This window comes from Taudactylus pleione, unplaced genomic scaffold, assembly GCF_031769625.1.
Source record: "Taudactylus pleione unplaced genomic scaffold, aTauple2 ptg000201l, whole genome shotgun sequence".
Taxonomy (NCBI): Eukaryota; Metazoa; Chordata; class Amphibia; order Anura; family Myobatrachidae; genus Taudactylus; species Taudactylus pleione.
The window spans coordinates 18,826,426-18,846,248 of record NW_028284603.1 but is presented as its reverse complement, the minus strand read 5'-3'; the positions used below and the strand labels follow the sequence as shown (position 1 = coordinate 18,846,248).

The window sequence follows — 19,823 nt, the reverse complement described above, 5'->3', positions numbered from 1 at the left end:
TGGTTGAGGACTTTTTTAATGATAGCATCCAAATAGGCATCTCAGACAGTTCACTACTGGCAGGAAAAAAGTAATTTGGAGGCCCTTGCACAAACTGGCTTTGCTTTCCTTGAGCTGCCCACCCTCCAGTGTGTACTCAGAGTTTTCAGCACCGCTGGGAACCTTGTCAGCGATCGACGTAGGAGGCTAATTCCACAAAACGTGAAAAAGATGATGTTCAACAAAATTAACTACAAATTTCACGAGGAAGATCTTTACTGCCAATTACATCCAAAAATTACAGAGGCATCTGAGGTTGTAATGGTGGATTCCGGAGAAATCATTGCCAGCAATGTCAGCTGCCCGTTGGTAGCTTGTTTTGTGGGAGCCCGAATAAACCATTTTTTTCAGCCACAATTGGCAGTCCCTGTCGCTGAAGTGATTGGTTTGTTAAACTGTCCTGTTTACTATATACAACATAAGGGTGGGTGGAAGGGCCCAAGGACAATTCCATCTTGCACCTGTTTTCTTTGCATTATGTGCTGTTTGGGGCATTGCTGCCTGACAATTTTAATTTTATAGTTTATTAAACTGCCATCCTGTCTGCCACTTCTGTGTGGCAAATGTTTCATATGTCTTATATTTTTTATGCTTTCTTCTTGTTTTTTTTTTTTCATACTGTATTTATTTCAACTAAAATCATAAATAGGCATACTTGCAAAATACTCTCATTTTTTAACCTTGATTTTTAGATACCAAACTGGTGGCCTTGAATTTCCTTGATCATAACAGCCATGTTTGGTCAGATGCAACTGATCTCCTTTCCCAGATCACCCCTCCCAATCAACTTTACCAACTCTAACATCCTTCTCCCCTGTATCTGGAGAGGAAGTCATCCCCCCCTTTCTACCTTGATCCTATCCCCTCCCGGCTCCTCCGCTTCCTCTCTCTTTCTGCCTGCTCCCTTCTTGCCCACCTCATTAACCTCTCCCTCTCATCAGGCACTGTTCCTTCTGCATTCAAGCATGCCCTTGTCTCCCCCATTCTTAAAAAACCTACCCTTGATCCTAACCTTCTTTCTAACTACCGACCCATCTCTCTCCTCCCTTTTGCCTCCAAATTCCTTGAGCGGTTTGTCTACAAACACCTTACCACTTTTCTTTCCTCCCACTCTCTCCTTGACCCTTTTCAGTCTGGCTTCCGTTCTCTCCACTCCACTGAAACTGCCCTCATGAAAGTCAGCAACGACCTCCTTGCAGCCAAATCCAAGGGCCACTACTCTCTTCTCATTCTCCTTGATCTCTCTGCTGCTTTTGACACTGTGGACCACCCTCTCTTGCTGCATATCCTTCACTCCCTTGGTCTACGTGACGCTGCCCTGGTTGTCATCCTACCTCTCTGACTGATCTTTCTCAGTTTCCTCTCATGACTCCTCTTCCCCCCCACAGCCTCTTAAGGTAGGTGTTCCTCAAGGTTCTATTCTTGGACCTCTTCTATTCTCCCTCTATACTTCCTCTCTAGGTGAACTCATCAGCTCTTTTGACCTCCATTATCATCTCTATGCTGATGATACTCAAATCTACATTTCCTCCTCTGATCTCTCCCCCTCTCTTCTGACTCATATCTCCAACAGTCTCCCTGCCATCTCTTCCTGGATGTCCCAGCGATTTCTTAAACTTAATATGTCTAAGACAGAGCTGATCATCTTCCCACCCTCCCACATAACCTCACTCCCCAATATTTCTTTATCAATTGATGGAATAACTATCTCATCTAGCCCCAAAGTGTGCGGTCTTGGAGTTATCCTGGACTCATCCCTCTCCTTCAAATCACATATCCAGAACCTTTCACAGTCCTGTCGTTTCCATCTCAAAAATATTTCTAAGATCAGACCCTATCTCACCTAGGATGCTACAAAAACCCTCATACACTCACTCGTCATCTCCAGACTGGACTACTGTAACCTCCTCCTATCTGGCCTCCCCAAATCGCATCTCTCTCCTCTCCAGTCTATCCTTAATGCTGCTGCCTCCCCTCTCCTATAAGCCCTCCACTGGCTCCCCTTTCCTTTTAGAACCCAATTTAAGGTTCTCACGCTCACTTACAAAGCCCTCACCCAATCTTCCCCCATATACATCTCATCTCTCTTCACTCTCCTCTCTATGTTCAACTAATGCACGCCGCCTATCATGCCAGCTGATTACTTTCTCCCACTCCCGCCTCCAAGATTTTGCCCGCACTGCTCCCCATCTCTGGAACTCTCTCCTAATCCCCATCAGACTCTCCACCTCTTTGCAATCCTTCAAACGGGCTCTCAAGACCCATTACTTCCTCTCCATCTGTGTCACCCCTGTTTGTCTTCCCCTCCCCTTTTAGAATGTAAGCTCTTATGAGCAGGGCTCTCTAACCTCTTGTACTTCTCCCTACTTTAGTTTCATCTACGTCTTACTCACCACTAGGGCACCTAACACTTGGCTGCTTATGCTCTGTTGCTTATCTGGGTGTTATGGTCACTAATGTAGCAATATATATTATCCATGTCCTGGATTGTATTGTTCTGTAAGTCGCTTGTCTACAACTTGTTTATGTGCTTTGTAAGGCGCTGCGGAACATTTGTGGTGCCATATAAATAAATGTTAATAATAAATAATAATAATTCAACTCAAACACCAAATGGAGAGGCTATTTTGTCATGGTATTTGGATTTGTTCTCTCTCCTCCCCTCCCAGGCTTCCCATGCATAATCCCAGAAGCACAATGATAAGATATGTTTAAGACCAGACTTTAAAATCCCTCTGCCCCCTTCCTGTTCAGAGCTTCCATTTTGTGTGTTGTGACAGACATCATCTCCTGCATATCCCTTTGATTTTTTTTTTTTAATTCGGAACCACTGAGAAGCTCCACTGGGACAAGATCGAATTAGTAAAATATTTTTTGTAAATGCCTCCCCTCCTTCCTCATAAATTTGCTTTGGAATCAAAAAATTAAATTAAATTTACAACTAATCAACCCTTCCTTTCCCTGCCTTCAACTGCATACATACTCCAACTCCCTCAGGCCTCTTGAAAAATAAAAACATTTGTTTCTTGATGTGCCATGTTGGAAGTTGAACTGCCACAGCTGCTGCAATCTTTGACATGCAGTTGCCGAATGCCAAAAATGTTTATGGCCACAGACAGCATTTCCTGCATGCCCCTTTAAGTTTATACATTTTTCTGAACCACCAAGTTGATTTTGTGGGCAAAACATGGGACATATTGTTCACCCACGGTCTCCCCTCTTCCCTCATAAATTTGCTTCGGAATAAAAAAATCTAATAAAATTTACGTTGAATCAACCCTTCCCTTCCCTGCCTTAACTACATACATACTCCATCTACCTCAGGCCTCTTGATTATTGAATATATGTTTCCTTATGTGCCATGTTAGGGGTTGAACTGCCACGTGTTTGTGCCGCCCACTGCTGCGACTTAGCTTAGTTAGCCAGCTAGCTTGGTGCAACTTTTGTGCCTAAACTGGATGAAAACAATATTGTGAGCTGTGAGGTGGTCAAAATTGACTGAAAATAAGTGGAAATGAATGCTATTGAGGATAATAATACTATAGGAACAAAAAAAATCCCAAATTATGGGGACGATTCAATTCAACGTGAATTGAATAGCGCCGGGAGGGAGCTCCTGGAGCTATTCAATTCAGTGCGCTGTGTGGTTGGAGAATGCCGGTTATCGCGGTCATTACGCCTTAACAAGGGTGTTAAGGCACGGTAACCGGCATTCTCTGACCGAAGTGCCGGGCGAGCGGCTGTTAGCGCCGCGCTATGCAGAAAAACAGCCTCACACCCGGCACTTTGGTCAGATTTCTCTTCGTATCCCTAGGGGGGTGCGAGAAGAAATCCTAAGCGTGCCCAAACAGCACGGTGTATTGAATAGCTTCGGGAGTCCCTCCAGTCGCTATTCAATAGCGTAGTGAATTGAATTCCCCCCTATGTGATTTTATCGGTTTTTATAAATTTTTTAAAGAAAATACAGATCGAAAACTAAAACACGCAAGGACGGTGTTGCAAAACCAAATTCAGATTCAAAACCTCAAAAGGAGATACAGATCCAAAACCAAAACACGGGGGTCAGTGCACATCCCTAGTTCTATTGGCATGTTTGCATAGATCTGATGAGTTGTCAACCAATCCTTCAGATAACGAATTTGTGCGGCATTATTATATGTAAAATTATCCGGAAAATTAATACCCACATTATACTTTGGTTGGTATAATTTAATAAGTCCAATCCGCGCACGTTTGTTGTTCCAAATAGAATTGCGAAGTAAGCGAGGTTATATATCTTTTCGAGACAATAGAATAGGAAGTACTTGTAGGGGGGCTCTCCATCCCCAGGCCCACCTGTGGGTCTCCATCCTCAGGCCCATCTGTGGCACTCCATCCCCTGGCCCACCTGTGGCTCTCAGCCTTATTCCCCCAGCTCCAGTATGTCTCAGCCTCATTCCCCCAGCCCCAGTGTATCTCTCAGCCCCATTGCCCAGTGTGTATCTCTTGGCCCCTTTCCCCCAGCCCCATTGTGTGTCTCTCAGCACCATCCCCCCAGGCCCAGTGTGTGTCTCAACCTCATTCCCCCAGCCCCAGTGTCTCCAAGCCTCATTCTACAGCCCCAGTGTACCTCTATCAGCCTTATTATCCAGCCCGTTTGTCTGCCCTTGTGTGTCTCTCAGCCTCATTCCCCCAGCCCCTGTGTGTCTCAGCATCATTCCCCAGCCCTGTCACCTCAGTCCCATGTCGCCAGCTGCCCACTGCTTGTCTTGTCCTGGACTTCCCTGGTAATTTATGATTGGTGGCGGCTCCAGAGGTGGGGCTGCAGTACAGTTCAAAATTCAAATAGGGGAGTCACACCAACTGCCAGTAAGTCCCAGCCAGTGATGTTTGGCAGTGTGTAAAATGACAGTTGGTGTGGCTCCCCTTTTTGAATTTTGAACTGCGCTGTAGCCCCGCCTCTTACCAGGGAAGTCCAGGACAAGAGCATTGTGTCCCTCCTGGAGAGGGTCATGTTGGGAGGTATGCTATGAAGGTGCATTATTTCATTTTATCATATGTATTCAAAGTACTCTTGTTACACTACTTCTTCCTAGAAAAGTGACTATTAGTATTAATTCTCGCCACATAAAACGGCTGCTCTCACTTTTAGGACTGCAAACTAATGACTGACACAGCTTGCTAGATACTGCTGGGCGCCATCTGTGTGACACGGGGTTTGTGCTCCTTGTATTGCTGGGTCCAGAAACGAGTCTTGAGTGATTCTGTAACCATTAACAACCAGACGGGAGAAACTACAATACCCGGGATGCACTTTGCGGTGACGTAATCACCACGCGCTGCTGTGGCCGAGCGTTACTATAGAGACGGAGGATTTGTCCTGGAGCCGTGTACGCAGAGAAGCTATGCCCCGCTCCAGGTACACGAATGGGCGGGTAGGCCTGGCTCCTGTGGGCACAGTGATTGGCACGGATTGCGTTTATGTGTAATTGTGTTATATCCTATTGTCACTGACGAAATAATGTGTGTGTGTATATATATATAATGTATACACACACAGTAAATGTATGTGTGTGTGTATATATATATATATGTATATGTGTTCATATATACAGTAAATGTGTGTATGTATATATATGTGTGTGTACATACATACACACACACAAACATGAACTCCACATCAGTATGTCAGACCCTCCATAACATGCATAAGATGTACACAAGTTACCTGGTGGCACCAAACATCTCAGTGCAGCATGTAGTGCGACAAGTACAAGGACTAATCGATGTCCTGGCATTGAAGAAAATTGTTGCAGTACCCCTGAATGTGACAGCCAGTACCCCATGTACCCCACTGGCCTAATGGATAATCCGGCTCTGAAGGTCTGATAATCCTGCACATGCATTGGATCACACTAGTATTTCGCAGTTACTCATTGTTATCGGAGTGTATAAACATGGCCATCAGAAGGTGTGAGGGTGATGCCACCATCACAACATGCTTTTCTATGGTACGTAGCCATCTCATGGTAACCAATCAATAACTTTACCATTGATGGTATGGTGGTACGCATGCACAGTGTACACCTGATGTATGTGCAAAGAACCTCTGCTGTGGACTCTCTGGGGGCAATTCAATTGATTTGGGCGCCGCCATAATTAATGGTGCGCCCAACGTAGCAATTCAATTGTTTTTGGGCTCTCGTTAATCAGTGTGCTTGTTTCGCCCAATTAGACAGGGTTTAACCGCGTATAGTGGTGATATCCGTCTCAAGTCCTGGTTAGGTTGCCCACTCTTCAATTTGGGCGCCCAATACACAGACTTTTCGCATATTGCTGCTCGCCTGTTCGCGCCCAAATGGAGGATCAATTGAATTACTCCGTCGGGTGCCTGGCGCTGACAGCCGCTAGCTCTAACGGTTGAATCAGCCCCTCTGAGTTCTCCTTCCTGCAGAAGCAGCCATTGGAAAGTAGCATGCGATAATGGCAATAATCGCAATCCCAGCATCAAATGCAATAAATATTTCCATTGGATCGGGAACATCGATGTCTGCCAACAGCCATCCCTATATCACAGTCGAGTGATCAACTTCTAATAACACATTATGTATATACTGTAACTGGTAATCTTTTTCCTATTCCACTTAGACTTTATCTTAATTCCGCCATTTCACTCCTTGTCACCCCTACTTTCCTCTCTTCCTCATGGCATTTTGTCCCCACTCTTTATCTCTCTCCCAATAACAGTATTTCCTAACCTAACACCTGCAATTCCTTTTCCACTCTTCACCCTTTGTACCCATTTCTAGTCACTAATTCAATTTCTCTTGCCTCTTAGGTTGTGCTAATCACAACAGATTGTCTGTACAGAAGTTGTCCACTATATAGCTGTAACTCAAAACACTTTGCAAGCTGGTAAATGTATGGATGTGCATTGTTCTAACACACCCAGAACTTGTATTGATGGAGCACAGGTCTTTAGAGAACTATACATTGGGCAACTATCCGCTCTTTATAAGTGAGCCCTCACTCTTTCCTGAATGTAGTATTAAGTGGGTGCCACAGGCTCCCTCCTCTGCTACCAGATCATAATAGAAATATTACGCATTGTGCCATGATTTCATCAGCTCGGATTGAGGTCTGATCTGCATATGGCACGTGTCTCATCAGGATGTCTTCTCCGTGTTTCCTTGTCTATATATTATACACATCTTGTATGGAATGTTGCGCACAGAGCTGGCTTTTCCTAGATGCTTCAAATGGCTAACAGTGTAAACTGCAGACCTGTTGGGGATGGGGGGTTATTTCAGACTTCTATATGCAGACAGCTGGTGTTCCACTGTGATGCATCCTGCTTTAGCAGATATGTTGAAGCCACAAACTGGGGAGGTCCATGGGCATCCTTTGGTCATTGATAACGTGAGAGGAGTTTATGCAGCTGTAGGGTAAACGGCGGGGCTCTCCTGTACAGTCTAGCAAGGTTTCTGCCCTGGTTGGACTAATTTCAAGGTCGAATGTTCAGCCACCTGTGGATCATGAAGCCTCCACAGACTTTGCTACTCTGTGTATTTGCCAAAGAGACATTGAGCATTGTAACCGTGTTGGCTTTAGAACTTTAAACATGATTATTATTATTATTACCAGTTATTTATATAGCGCACACATATTCCGCAGCGCTTTTACAGAGAAGATCTGGACATTCACATCAGTCCCTGCCCCAGTGGAGCTTACAATCTATATTCCCTACCACATGTACACGCACACACATACACACTAGGGGTAATTTTGTGTTGGGAGCCAATTAACCTACCAGTATATTTTTTGGAGTGTGGGAGGAAACCGGAGTACCCGGAGGAAACCCACGCAAGCACAGGGAGAATATACAAACTCCACACATGTAGGGCCATGGTGGGAATCGAACCCATGACCTCAGTGCTGTGAGGCAGTAACGAAAACCTACACAGTTACAATGCTTTACATCACATTACTACTGTGTCGACATGCCGCTATCCCCATTGTCATTTTAAACCATAGCTCACACAAATATACAGTATATCATAACTCAGAACATTCTTAAGTTGCAAGTCGAGACTGTACCCCCCCAAAAAAATGGGGTGTGGCATCATGGGAAAGGGCGTGGTCATGCAGAACGTCCCTGTTTTTATCACTCCCAGAGATGCTGGGCTGCCCCTAGGCTCTCACCACACTGTGGACAGATGGCATGCGCATGTGCACGTCATCAGTTCACAAGCTGCTATGCAAAGCAGCTGTGAGACTCCAATGCTGCCCCCCTATGAGACACTGCGGCCCGCAGGTGGGACGACAGGACTGTCCTACCTAAACATGGACAGTTGGGAGTTGGATATATATGAAGAATTTGCACTCAATGGGGAATATAAAGTCTACATTTTGGAGGACACAGGAGTAGATTTACTAAAACTCCTATAAAGTGAAAATGAAGGCATTGTCCATAGCAACCAATCAGATTCTAGCTGTCATTTTCTAGACCAGATTGGGCAATGTCTGTCAATCCAGCTTCATTTATGTTCCAGTCATTTTTTATTGCATCCAACATGCACATTTCCAAGTTGATCTGCAAACTACCAAACCGACCAAACAAATGTGTGTACAAATAAAGTAGTAAAATTATTGTATTTTTTCACTACGCTTACTTTTTCCCCTTACAGTGTTTCATGTTTAATTTGGTATTATTCCCTATGTATCAAAATTTGATACAGAAAACAAACATTGGAATAGCTATATATTGATGGGTCACCATATACAAATCCAGAAATGTCCTAGTAATGTATCAGTACTTTAACAACTGTGTTAATTCACCTGGATTTATCTCTTATTCCAGTGATAACCTTTGGGACCTTTCAATAGCCGAGGTGCAGAAAAAGGAAAGTGCGAAGGATGACTCAGAAGTATCGATAGAGACTGAGCGATCGGTGTTCTTTATAGGCAGTAAACATGGGGTACGATAAATAAGAATCTTTCCCAGTTTTTAATATGTATGCATGAATGACATGTTTTATGTTATAAGTAGTAGGGTATGTACTGTATAACAGCACCTATTTATGTTCTGAGAAAATGGCGACCACATTACAATGGGAATCACAATACAAAAGAAGCAATGTTTTAGAATTTAAGATATATTTTTCCAGGCTTTCCAAAGATCAGTTAAGATGATCTTATGCTGTACAAGGTCTGGCCATATTTCCTTCAAAAGTTGAAACTAGGGCCAAAGTTGTGAACCGTTTTGTAAAGAGGGATTTGAGAGCTGCACAATTTTATTTAGGGCCACGTTAGCATTCTTATGATTAATTATTAGCAGTTTAGTTTTTATAGAGCAGTGGTTCTCAAACTTGGTCCTCAGGACCCCACACAGTTCACGCTTTCCAGGGTGCCCAGCAGGTGCACAGGTGTACTGACACATTTTAAAAGATTCACAGTTGGAGATATTATTTCACTTGTGATTCTGTGAGACCTGGAAAACACACCCCTCTGAAGAAATCCCCAGCCGGGGAAGAAACGCGTTAGTGAGACATTTTTTCTAAATCTTGGAACCAGCTGATTTGCACACTACGATCTGCCGGGTGCAGCCGCATTGGATTTCAAACACGGTGCCCGCTGTTCGTTACAGGTGAGTCCCCAGCCCAGCGCTATCAAGTACCGTAGCAACATTAACTCCATATATCACCCACGCTGGGATACACACACCTGGATCAGTTTGTGGCCAAATTGGAGACGTGAATACGGCGGCCGCTGGTTATTCTCTGCTGCTGGTGAGTCCTGAGCCCAGCGCTGCTGAGAGCTCAAACCAATAACATTTCCTGCACATCTCCCACGTCGGGACACAAACATATTGGGTGAGTGGCCTAACGTCACCGTACCAGATTGCAGTGATACGGAAAGTTTGTTGTATATATACACAGACATTCAATAACTATACAGCGACATCGGTTGGAATATTTCCTTTTTTGCTCCTTTTCCTAATGATTGACTGTAAATGAATAGTTTGAACATTGTGGCATAGAAAAAGGATCTTGATAATTAACGGCAAAAAACCTCAAGGATCAGTGGATTTTATTGCATTATTTGCCACAGTCACAATAAAAGAGAAAACATCAAGATAGGCTCACTGTGGATCCTTTCAAACGTTTTAGCAACCAGCTGATACAATGTACCAATGTCTAATTATCCGTTGAGTTTTACATTTTTATGGTTTATACAATGTATATGTTCTAAAGAAAGCGCTGAGATAATGATTGTATTACTATTTTTTATATATAGATATTAAATATTTTGTAATTAAATTTAACACTGTGCTGTTTTTTTAAGGTATAAAAGCGCGGTTATTGTTGTTTTTTCTTTTCCTTTGTAGTTTTTATAGAGTACCTCATTTTATGCAGCACTTTACTAAGAATATTTCATTATTCACAACAGTTTCTTACCTACATACAGATGCATGCTGGGTCAGTTTAGTCGAAACTTGTACCTGTAATTCCATATTCCCAGCCTGTACCCTCCATCAATCACATTTTCCCAGCCTGTACCCTCCATCTCTCACATATTCCCAGCCTGTACCCTCAATCTCTCACATATTCCCAGCCTATACCCTCCATCTCTCACATATTCCCAGCCTGTACCCTCCATCTCTCACATATTCCCAGCCTGTACCCTCCATCTCCTACATATTTCCAGCCTGTACCCTCCATCTCTCACATATTCCCAGACTGTGCCCTCCATCTCTCACATATTCCCAGCCTGTGCCCTCCATCTCTCACATATTCCCAGCCTGTACCCTCCATCTCTCACATATTCCAAGCCTGTACCCTCCATCTCTCACATATTCCCAGCCTGTGCCCTCAATCTCTCACATATTCCCAGCCTGTACCCTCCATCTCTCACATATTCCCAGCCTGTACCCTCCATCTCTCACATATTCCCAGCCTGTACCCCCCATCTCTCACATATTCCCAGCCTGTACCTCCCATCTCTCACATATTCCCAGCCTGTACCCTCCATCTATCACATATTCCCAGCCTGTACCCCCCATCTCTCACATATTCCCAGCCTGTACTCCCCATCTCTCACATATTCCCAGCCTGTACCCTCCATCTCTCACATACTCCAGAGCCTGTACCCTCCATCTCTCACATACTCCAGAGCCTGTACCCTCCATCTCTCACATACTCCCAGCCTGTACCCTCCATCTATCACATACTCCAGAGCCTGTACCCTCCATCTCTCACATACTCCCAGCCTGTACCCTCCATCTCTCACATACTCCCAGCCTGTACCCTCCATCTATCACATACTCCAGAGCCTGTACCCTCCGTCTCTCACATGTTCCCAGCCTGTACCCTCCATCTCTCACATTCTCCCAGCCTGTACCCTCCATCTCTCACATACTCCCAGCCTGTACCCTCCATCTCTCACATATTCCCAGCCTGTACCCCCCATCTCTCACATATTCCCAGCCTGTACCCTCCATCTCTCACATACTCCCAGCCTGTACCCTCCATCTCTCACATATTCCCAGCCTGTACCCTCCATCTCTCACATATTCCCAGCCTATACCCTCCATCTCTCACATATTTCTAGCCTGTACCCTCCATCTCTCACATACTCCAGAGCCTGTACCCTCCATCTCTCACATACTCCCAGCCTGTACCCTCCATCTCTCACATACTCCAGAGCCTGTACCCTCCGTCTCTCACATGTTCCCAGCCTGTACCCTCTATCTCTCACATGTTCCCAGCCTGTACCCTCCATCTCTCACATACTCCCAGCCTGTACCATCCATCTCTCACATACTCCCAGCCTGTACCCTCCATCTCTCACATACTCCCAGCCTGTACCCTCCATCTATCACATACTCCCAGCCTGTACCCTCCATCTCTCACATACTCCCAGCCTGTACCCTCCATCTATCACATACTCCAGAGCCTGTACCTCCCATCTCTCACATGTTCCCAGCCCATACCCCCCGTCTCTCACATGTTCCCAGCCTGTACCCTCCGCCTATCACTTCATCTGCATCTACGAGCTACTAAATTGTATATTTTAAGAGGCACGCCTGTGGGGCTAAGAACTAAAATGTGCTATCTAGCTGCAAAATCAGGGCAATGTAGGGTGCTATTACCAGCATTCCCATGCCATCGCAATGGCACATCAGAAGTGTCCCTTGTAATTCGCCCATTAATTTAATTGACAACAATGTGTCCTAGATATTTACCTAATTGTATGATAGTAAATAGTGAAGACTTTAATGTACTGTATTTAGTAAATTGTAGCACTAGACTAGAACATCTTAAAGATCAGTGTTTTTTGTTTACTGTCACCATGTAATTATACTATTGTATTGTGTTATTATTGTATTGATTTTATTACGTACTTGTCTGTGTTACAGGGAAAAACAACCATTATCCTCCGATGCACTGACAGGTACGCTTTGATAAAGTGCTGTTTCTTATATGTTTCGTGTTCAGTGCAAGAAAACAAAACATCTATTTCATAATTGCCATTTAAAGCAAGATAAGTGTAAACATAAGTAAAATATTTCTCATTTAATACCTAAATTTACCTTATAGACATATTCATATCTATACAGCATTGGATACCACCTTACCTGCAAGGAGACAGTTTTTGTGTCACTTTTTCTATAAAATAAAGCCTCCTAGTGCAAACATCGTTCCCCTTCATCCAGCTGTCATCTTTTTTTATAATCTCAGGAAATTTGAATGGGTATGATTGTTTGACAGTAAAAAGGTTGACACATTCTGGATGTCGACAGTCAAAATGTCATTATATCGACCACTGATATGTAGACATGTATTTAGGTTGACATGGTTAAATGGTCGACACATTCAAAGGTGAACATTTAACGTGGACACAAAAAAATGACAGTTTTTTTATGTTATTTTAGCCTAACCCTAAACCTAAAAATCATCAAAAAAACAATGTTGACATTTTAGTGTTGACATGTTAAATGTCAATCTTTTGAATGTGTCAACCATTTAACCATGTCGACCAAAATACTTGTCTACATATCAGTGGTGGACCTAATGACCATGTCGACCTTTTGACTGTCGACATTCTTAATGTGTCGACCACCTGATGCTGACATTCTGAATGTTGACCTTTTTACTGTTGGCAGTATACCATTTGAACCTTTCTTTTATGAGCTAAGGGCCTGATTCAGAGCTCGCTCTGAATCAGGGCGGATTTAAAAAAAAATCAGCCTCCAGGCCGCTCGCATAGCTGTGGGTGACCACCCACAGCTTTTGCGAGCGGCCTGACGATGGTCGCGATTATCGCGACCATCAGGCTTGCGACGAGACCCTTGTGGTAGGGTCTCGGTTCCCGCAACCCCGAGTAACCTTTCTGCTCTAATAGAGCAGGAAGTTCACTACTGTCATCACGAATGATGTCAGTAGGGCCGCCCACAAACTGCAGGCGTTCCGTCCGGGAACGACTCAGTTTGTCCAGCCATCCCCCCTCCCCGTCTACAAAACGTTGATCGACAGCCGCCCCATTTTGTAGCGAGCCCCGGAGCGAGTGAAGTTCTCACTCGCTCCAGGGCTCACGCGTGCGTACTGGCCGACCATCGACCCACTTGCAAGCGATATGCGCTCGCGAATGGGTCTGAATCAGGCCCTAAGGCCGGTACACACTAGACGATGTCTAATGTGTACCGACTTCGGAAGCGACGGCACGATAGCGGGGCAGCATGGCCCTCACTAACTATGTCGCCTGTCGAACTTGCATGCAGGTTCGACGGGCGATGACGCTGACGGGGTACGTGGGCGCGCATCGTCGGTGACATTGAGGGCACACACGACGATGTGCCTGATACATTGTCCGATCCGGCCGGATCGGACGACATATCGTCTAGTGTGTACCTGGCAATAGGGTCACTGTCAACATACTAAACATGTCGACAATTCGAACAAGTTGACATTCTCATATTGACCTCATGGAGGTCGACACCCGCTAGTGCTAACCTGTGGCAGCTGCAAACCTATGAAAATTACATGATAAGTCCACACAAGTCTGGATATTATCTTTTAAGTGTTGATCTTGCGCAGCACATCCTTCATGTTGTTACAGTATCTTTCCCACCAGCTGGTTGGATCATGGGCTGATGACTGTGACATAGAAGGTCATCAGTCTGGTACACACCAGTATACCTGTTGCATGAATGAAACATGCCTTCTCAATCTCCAGTTAAAACTACAGTTACATATAGAGATAAGAAATTATTTCACAATTTATGATGACCCAGATGTCTCTCCTATGTTAATTTGGCATGCCCTATTGTATCCTCAGTGATTTGAGCCGTTTAATCAGAAAATTAGATTGCACTCAATACATGAAGAATATGACTTGGTTGCCCGATTAGATAGAATCTATAAAGCTACAGACTCCCTAGAGCAGTGTTGGCTAACCTTGACACTCCAGCTGTTGTGGAACTATATATCCCAGCATGCCCTGCCACAGTTTTAGCATGCCCTAATAGCAAAACTGTAGCAGTGCATGCTGGGTTATGTAGTTCCATAACAGATGGAGTGTCAAGGTTAGCCAACACTGCCCTAGAGGATTACAATAGGTTTTTAGCAATGAGATGAGAATTGGTCCTGTTGTTTCCAGCCAAGGCCAAGTTGTCCTTTTATTGGCTGTACCATATCTTTTACGAATAGGGAGCTACGGTGTACCGGGGGCCCGCAAAACTTTCACAAAACAATTTTCTAGCAGTTACCATAAACACTGGTAATGCTCTTCATGTATTTATTTTAGTGACTTTCATTCTTACACTGCGTCGGTATCAGGATTAAAGATCGACAGTGTCACTCAATAGGTGAACACCAGAAGGTCGACTGACAAATGGTCAACAGTGCAAAGGTCGATGCGTTTTTTTTCATGCTTTTTCAACAGTTAAAGGGTTAGCGTTAGGCATTTGCTGCAGGGTTATGGTTCATTGCGAAAGGGGACGGTTAGGCACTGACTAGGGTGAGGGTTTGGTTTAGGTACTTTGGGAGGGTTAGGGTTAGGCACTAGGGGAAGGGTTAGGGTAAGGCTTAAATGACCATTTGATCTATTTGTCTACCATCTGTTGTCGATCTATGAATGTCTATCTATTCTAGACACTGTCTTAACCACACCCCACTGTATCATACGATCCAGTCTGGTAACCTGTTTATGTGACTGTTTACTTGTTGCCTTTGTGGCTTTTGGCATGTGTTATTATACGAGTTATGTTTTATTTTTATTTTCTTAAAAAAAAAACCCAATGTGAAAAGAGCGTTGGTATTTGGTAAAACAGTTATTACGGTAGCCATGGAGCGGATGTCATGTAATTTAAAATAACTGGCGGATAAATTTTGGTAATGCTAATTTTACCCTGAGGAGGAGATGGCCAGTGCTCAGCCTTGCTCTTGGTATGGCACTGAATTTAAAATAGTCTCACCAAACCTGGAGATGGTGATACCTAAATAATAGATCAAGAATGTCTATACAAAGGGAACTATGAGGTAAAGTATGTTCTGGCTGAATATCTGGAAGGGAAATGAGGGACATGCTCAGATCATTTTTACTCCAGAATTTTCTGAGTTATTTGTAGGGCTGTGTCATCCATTTATAGAGCTATTTCTTCATATTTAGAGACAAAGTGTTACTTAATGATGTAGTAATTGACCCCTGTAGGGTCCTCCCCCTTTTCACTCGCCACTGTATGCTCTTCCAAGATACAGCAGGTTTCTATACCAATACTCTGTTATTTTCCCTACCCCGTCTGTGGTGTGTTAAGAATGTTTTGTACTTCTACTATGTACTTACGCTGTGGTTAACTGTTGTGTATTGTACTTAGTTTATGTTGTGTTGCATGTTTTAGTTTTTACCCTCTCCTGTACTGTGCTGCAGACACTTTTGGTGCCTTTATAAGTAAAAGGTAATAATAACAAGAATTTTCCAAGACTGGCCTACCATGTAGAATATCCACATAGGAAATAAAGCAACAAATTATCTGTATTAACTTTTGATTTTCCCCTATTTCTCAGTACCCCAAAGTCCTCTCTGTCTCCTCTAATGATTGGTGAATTTGAGAGAATGTTATAGTTTTAAGTCAATTAAAAAACCCAAATACCTAAGCAACCTCTATGAGATCAACATCACCAAGACCATAGTATAAAGACCATAGTATAAAAAGACCATAGTATAGCTAGAGAACTTTTTTTTTTTTTTTTTTTTTTAAGTCTCCTGCTATTAAATTTGGGCAGAGCATACTTCATCAAAATACTCTTACTTTCTAAATTAATGTCTCCTCTCCAATCCCTACCATTACTTACTAACATGCAATAGCGCACTCCACTTTGTGTGTATGTATGTACAGTGTGTGTATATGTAACAAAATAAGGTGGCACTCCAAGACTTGTGACCAAACTGGTGTATTAAGATTGACGTTTCGGGGTCAGTCACCCCTTCATCAGGACACACAACAGTGATTAAAAACAGTGCACATTTTATTAAGTAATTAATCAAGACTCACCCATCCTCCTGCGGGTCTCCGGCGTCCAGCGCTTGCCGCGCCCCCACTCCTGGAAGTGACATCATCCGGGATGGACCAGGGGTTTCCATGGTGTCTGTGTCTCCATAGTGACGGATGCGTGCACAGTCCATCCGGACTGAGGGCCTGATTCAGAGCCGGAAGCTATTTGCGGACTGTCGTTCCAAAAAAGGGGCCGGCTATTTAAATTGAGCGCTCGCTCATTGCGGTTTGTTGACGCCTCTATGTCTGAGCGAGCGAACGAAAAATGCGCTCGCTATTTTGTAAAGACGCCCCTTTGCCGTTCGCAACACACGTCATCTCCAGTATTTATATGATTAATCGGGTACATCGAAAGGCATCTGAACTGCTCGCAGTGCTTGTGGTAGGTTTTTCCTACCGCAATCACTGCGAGCAGTTCAGGCTAAAAGACAACCAAGTGATGTGTTCAATGACGCTCCTTTACTAATTATGCACTCCCATTAAACGCCCTTTTGACCGTTAGGTACGCCTGCGTTCGGATCTCCACTCCCCCGTTTTCAAGCACCTTCCCCTGTTACCACCCACAAACGGTACATTCTGTCAATCAAATTAGCAGCCCCTCGCTGTTTTGCGAGCGCTCGATTTCCGACCGCAATGACTGGTTTGCGCATGCGCATTACGACCCATACGCATGTGCAGTTGTGCGAACATCGCTCATAGCGAACGAGCGGCTCTGAATCAGGCCCTGAGCCATTAACGCTGTGGGAAATTAAAAATAAAGGAAGTGAAAAAAACAAACAAATGAAAAGTGTCAATACATGCAATACAACATGTGGATATACACATATCAAAAAATAATAACAAAATAGTGAAATGCAATTCTTCTGATAACACCAAATTTAACACAACAATCGGTATACTTCTAGATTATATGAACTATTAAAACATATCCTGCATCTGTGAAACAGGTATTACCCATCTCTGTGTAAAAAATCCTACATGTTACCTTATACCATATGTATAATTTTAAAATCAAGCGTGTGTGTGTGTGTATGTATATGTATATAAATATATATATATATATATATATATATATAAAAAATATCATACAAACTCGGCACTCACATGCTTTTCAAACTGCAACTCCTTTGAACATAGGGAATGCCGTGCCGTGGATTGATAAGTGGTCAACGTTTCAGAGCACCTATGCTCTTTTATCAAGACACAATCAAATAATAGCATACAAAATACAAACACATATACATACCAAAATCACCCGGGTGCTCGTGTCACGCTGGCCCGTCCGAGTCCCGATAACGTTGTGGGCGCGCATCGCGCCGGTGGTCGGTGACTCACTGGGGGGCGTGGTCCATAGTGCATACCATCACCAGGGGAACTGGGAAGCAAGGTACAAGGATTAAGCAGCTATAAGATGCGCTACATCATCAATCACATAATAATAAACTGTCGGCAATAGACTCACACTAGAAGAAAGACTATGTGACACACATAATAGTGAACATGTAATATACATTAATCATACGAATACTGCATGGTAAGGTCTCCGGTATAACAGCTCTCTCCAAGGTACTAAGTAAACTGCAACCACTATTTCTAGAGATTCTGCATGGTGAAATCCTAAAAATATGAGCTCTCCCCAAGGTACTGTACAATGCACTGAAATCACGTACACAGCTGCCTGAAACAAATCAGAAAGAATAAGTAAATAAAGCAAACCATCCAGTCCCAGCATAATAGGAAGCTATAGAAAACAACTTAAAGATAACATTTCATTCAGTCCCCACGGGTGATTTTTTGCGGTCCTGTTGGAACATACCCTGACCAGGAACTATTTCCTATTTGATAGCAAGATATACACCCAACGAACTGGGTGTGCTATGGGTTCATGCGTAGCACCCAGCTTCGCTAACATCTATATGTTTGGAGTTGAAGATGAATTCTTCTTTCTAGATCCCAATATTGTCAAATACATCAGTGGGTACTCCAGATATATAGACGATATCTTCTTTCTGTGGTCGGGGCCTTTGGAACAGTTTTTACAGTTAATGACTGATCTCAATAATAAACAACATGCTATTAAATTTACGTTTGAGAACAGCTATAGCTCAGACCACTATTTGGACGTTACCATCAACCAAAGCGATTCCTATGAGCTTCAAGCCACCATGTTCTATAAACCCACGGATCGAAATACTACTTTGCAAGCTAGTAGTCATCACCCAGCACCCTTGAAACTGAGACTTCCGTACTCTCAATTCTTGAGAATTTTGAGAATCTGTAGTGATAGAGTAGATGCTATACAACAAATAGACAACATGTCCCGTAAGTTTCTTAAACGTGGGTATCACTACAAGATACTGAAAAGGGCGAAGGATAAAGTACTGGCTATTTCAAAAACTCAGGCGTTGACATCCCTTGGACCCAAAGAGAGTTCCATTAAGGTGGTTTGGACCCAACAATTTACCACAGCTAGCAGACAGTTTATACGTTCAGCCAATGAGATATGGCCCATTGTTGCCAATGATCCGAAATTACCCGCCTAACCTCCTATAAGAGGGGGAGGAATATTAAGGACATCGTTGTGCATAATGATGTAAGTCATCAAACTAAGGCATCCTCAACTAATTTTTTGACTCGCCCAGCAGGTAACTATAAATGTATAGGGTGCATTACATGCAGTTTTTTAGAAACAGGTAATGCGTTTTACCATCCTAGATCAGGTAAAAAGTTCCTTATTAAATACCCATTGACATGTTCCAGCAGGTTCGTAGTGTATATAGTGAGGTGCCCATGTGGTATGCTTTATGTGGAAAAAACCTCTCGTCAGTTCAAAGAGAGACTGGCCCTGCACCGTTCCAACATTAGAGCGGCTATTGAAGGCAGAGGATCGGACCAGCCAGTGGCCAAACATTTCAAGGATTTCCATCACAGTGTCTCCACCATTAAATACAAAATGATTGACTGGGTAACCCCCAACTTGAGAGGTGGGGACAGGGACCGCACATTGCTCCAAAAATGAGCCTATTGGATTCACACTTTGCAAACTGTGCACCTGTGGGGACTGAATGAAATGTTATCTTTAAGTTGTTTTCTGTAACTTCCTATTATGCTGGGACTGGATGGTTTGCTTTATTTACTTATTCTTTCTGATTTGTTTCAGGCAGCTGTGTACGTGATTTCAGTGCATTGTATAGTACCTTGGGGAGAGCTCATATTTTTAGGATTTCACCATGCAGTATCTCTAGAAATAGTG

General features: G+C 43.5%; 1 protein-coding gene across 1 annotated transcript in view; it reads left to right on the top strand.

The window, feature by feature from the left end:
• The first annotated feature begins 5,286 nt into the window (after positions 1 to 5,286).
• DYNC2LI1 (dynein cytoplasmic 2 light intermediate chain 1) overlaps positions 5,287 to 19,823 on the top strand; it is a 67,948-nt gene continuing 53,411 nt past the window's right edge. The window contains exons 1-3 of the mRNA XM_088477521.1: positions 5,287 to 5,437; positions 8,879 to 8,996; positions 12,437 to 12,471. Of these exons, the coding sequence (XP_088333647.1) occupies positions 5,424 to 5,437; positions 8,879 to 8,996; positions 12,437 to 12,471 (167 nt within the window). The 5' untranslated portion in view covers positions 5,287 to 5,423. The remainder of the gene's footprint in view (positions 5,438 to 8,878; positions 8,997 to 12,436; positions 12,472 to 19,823) is intronic.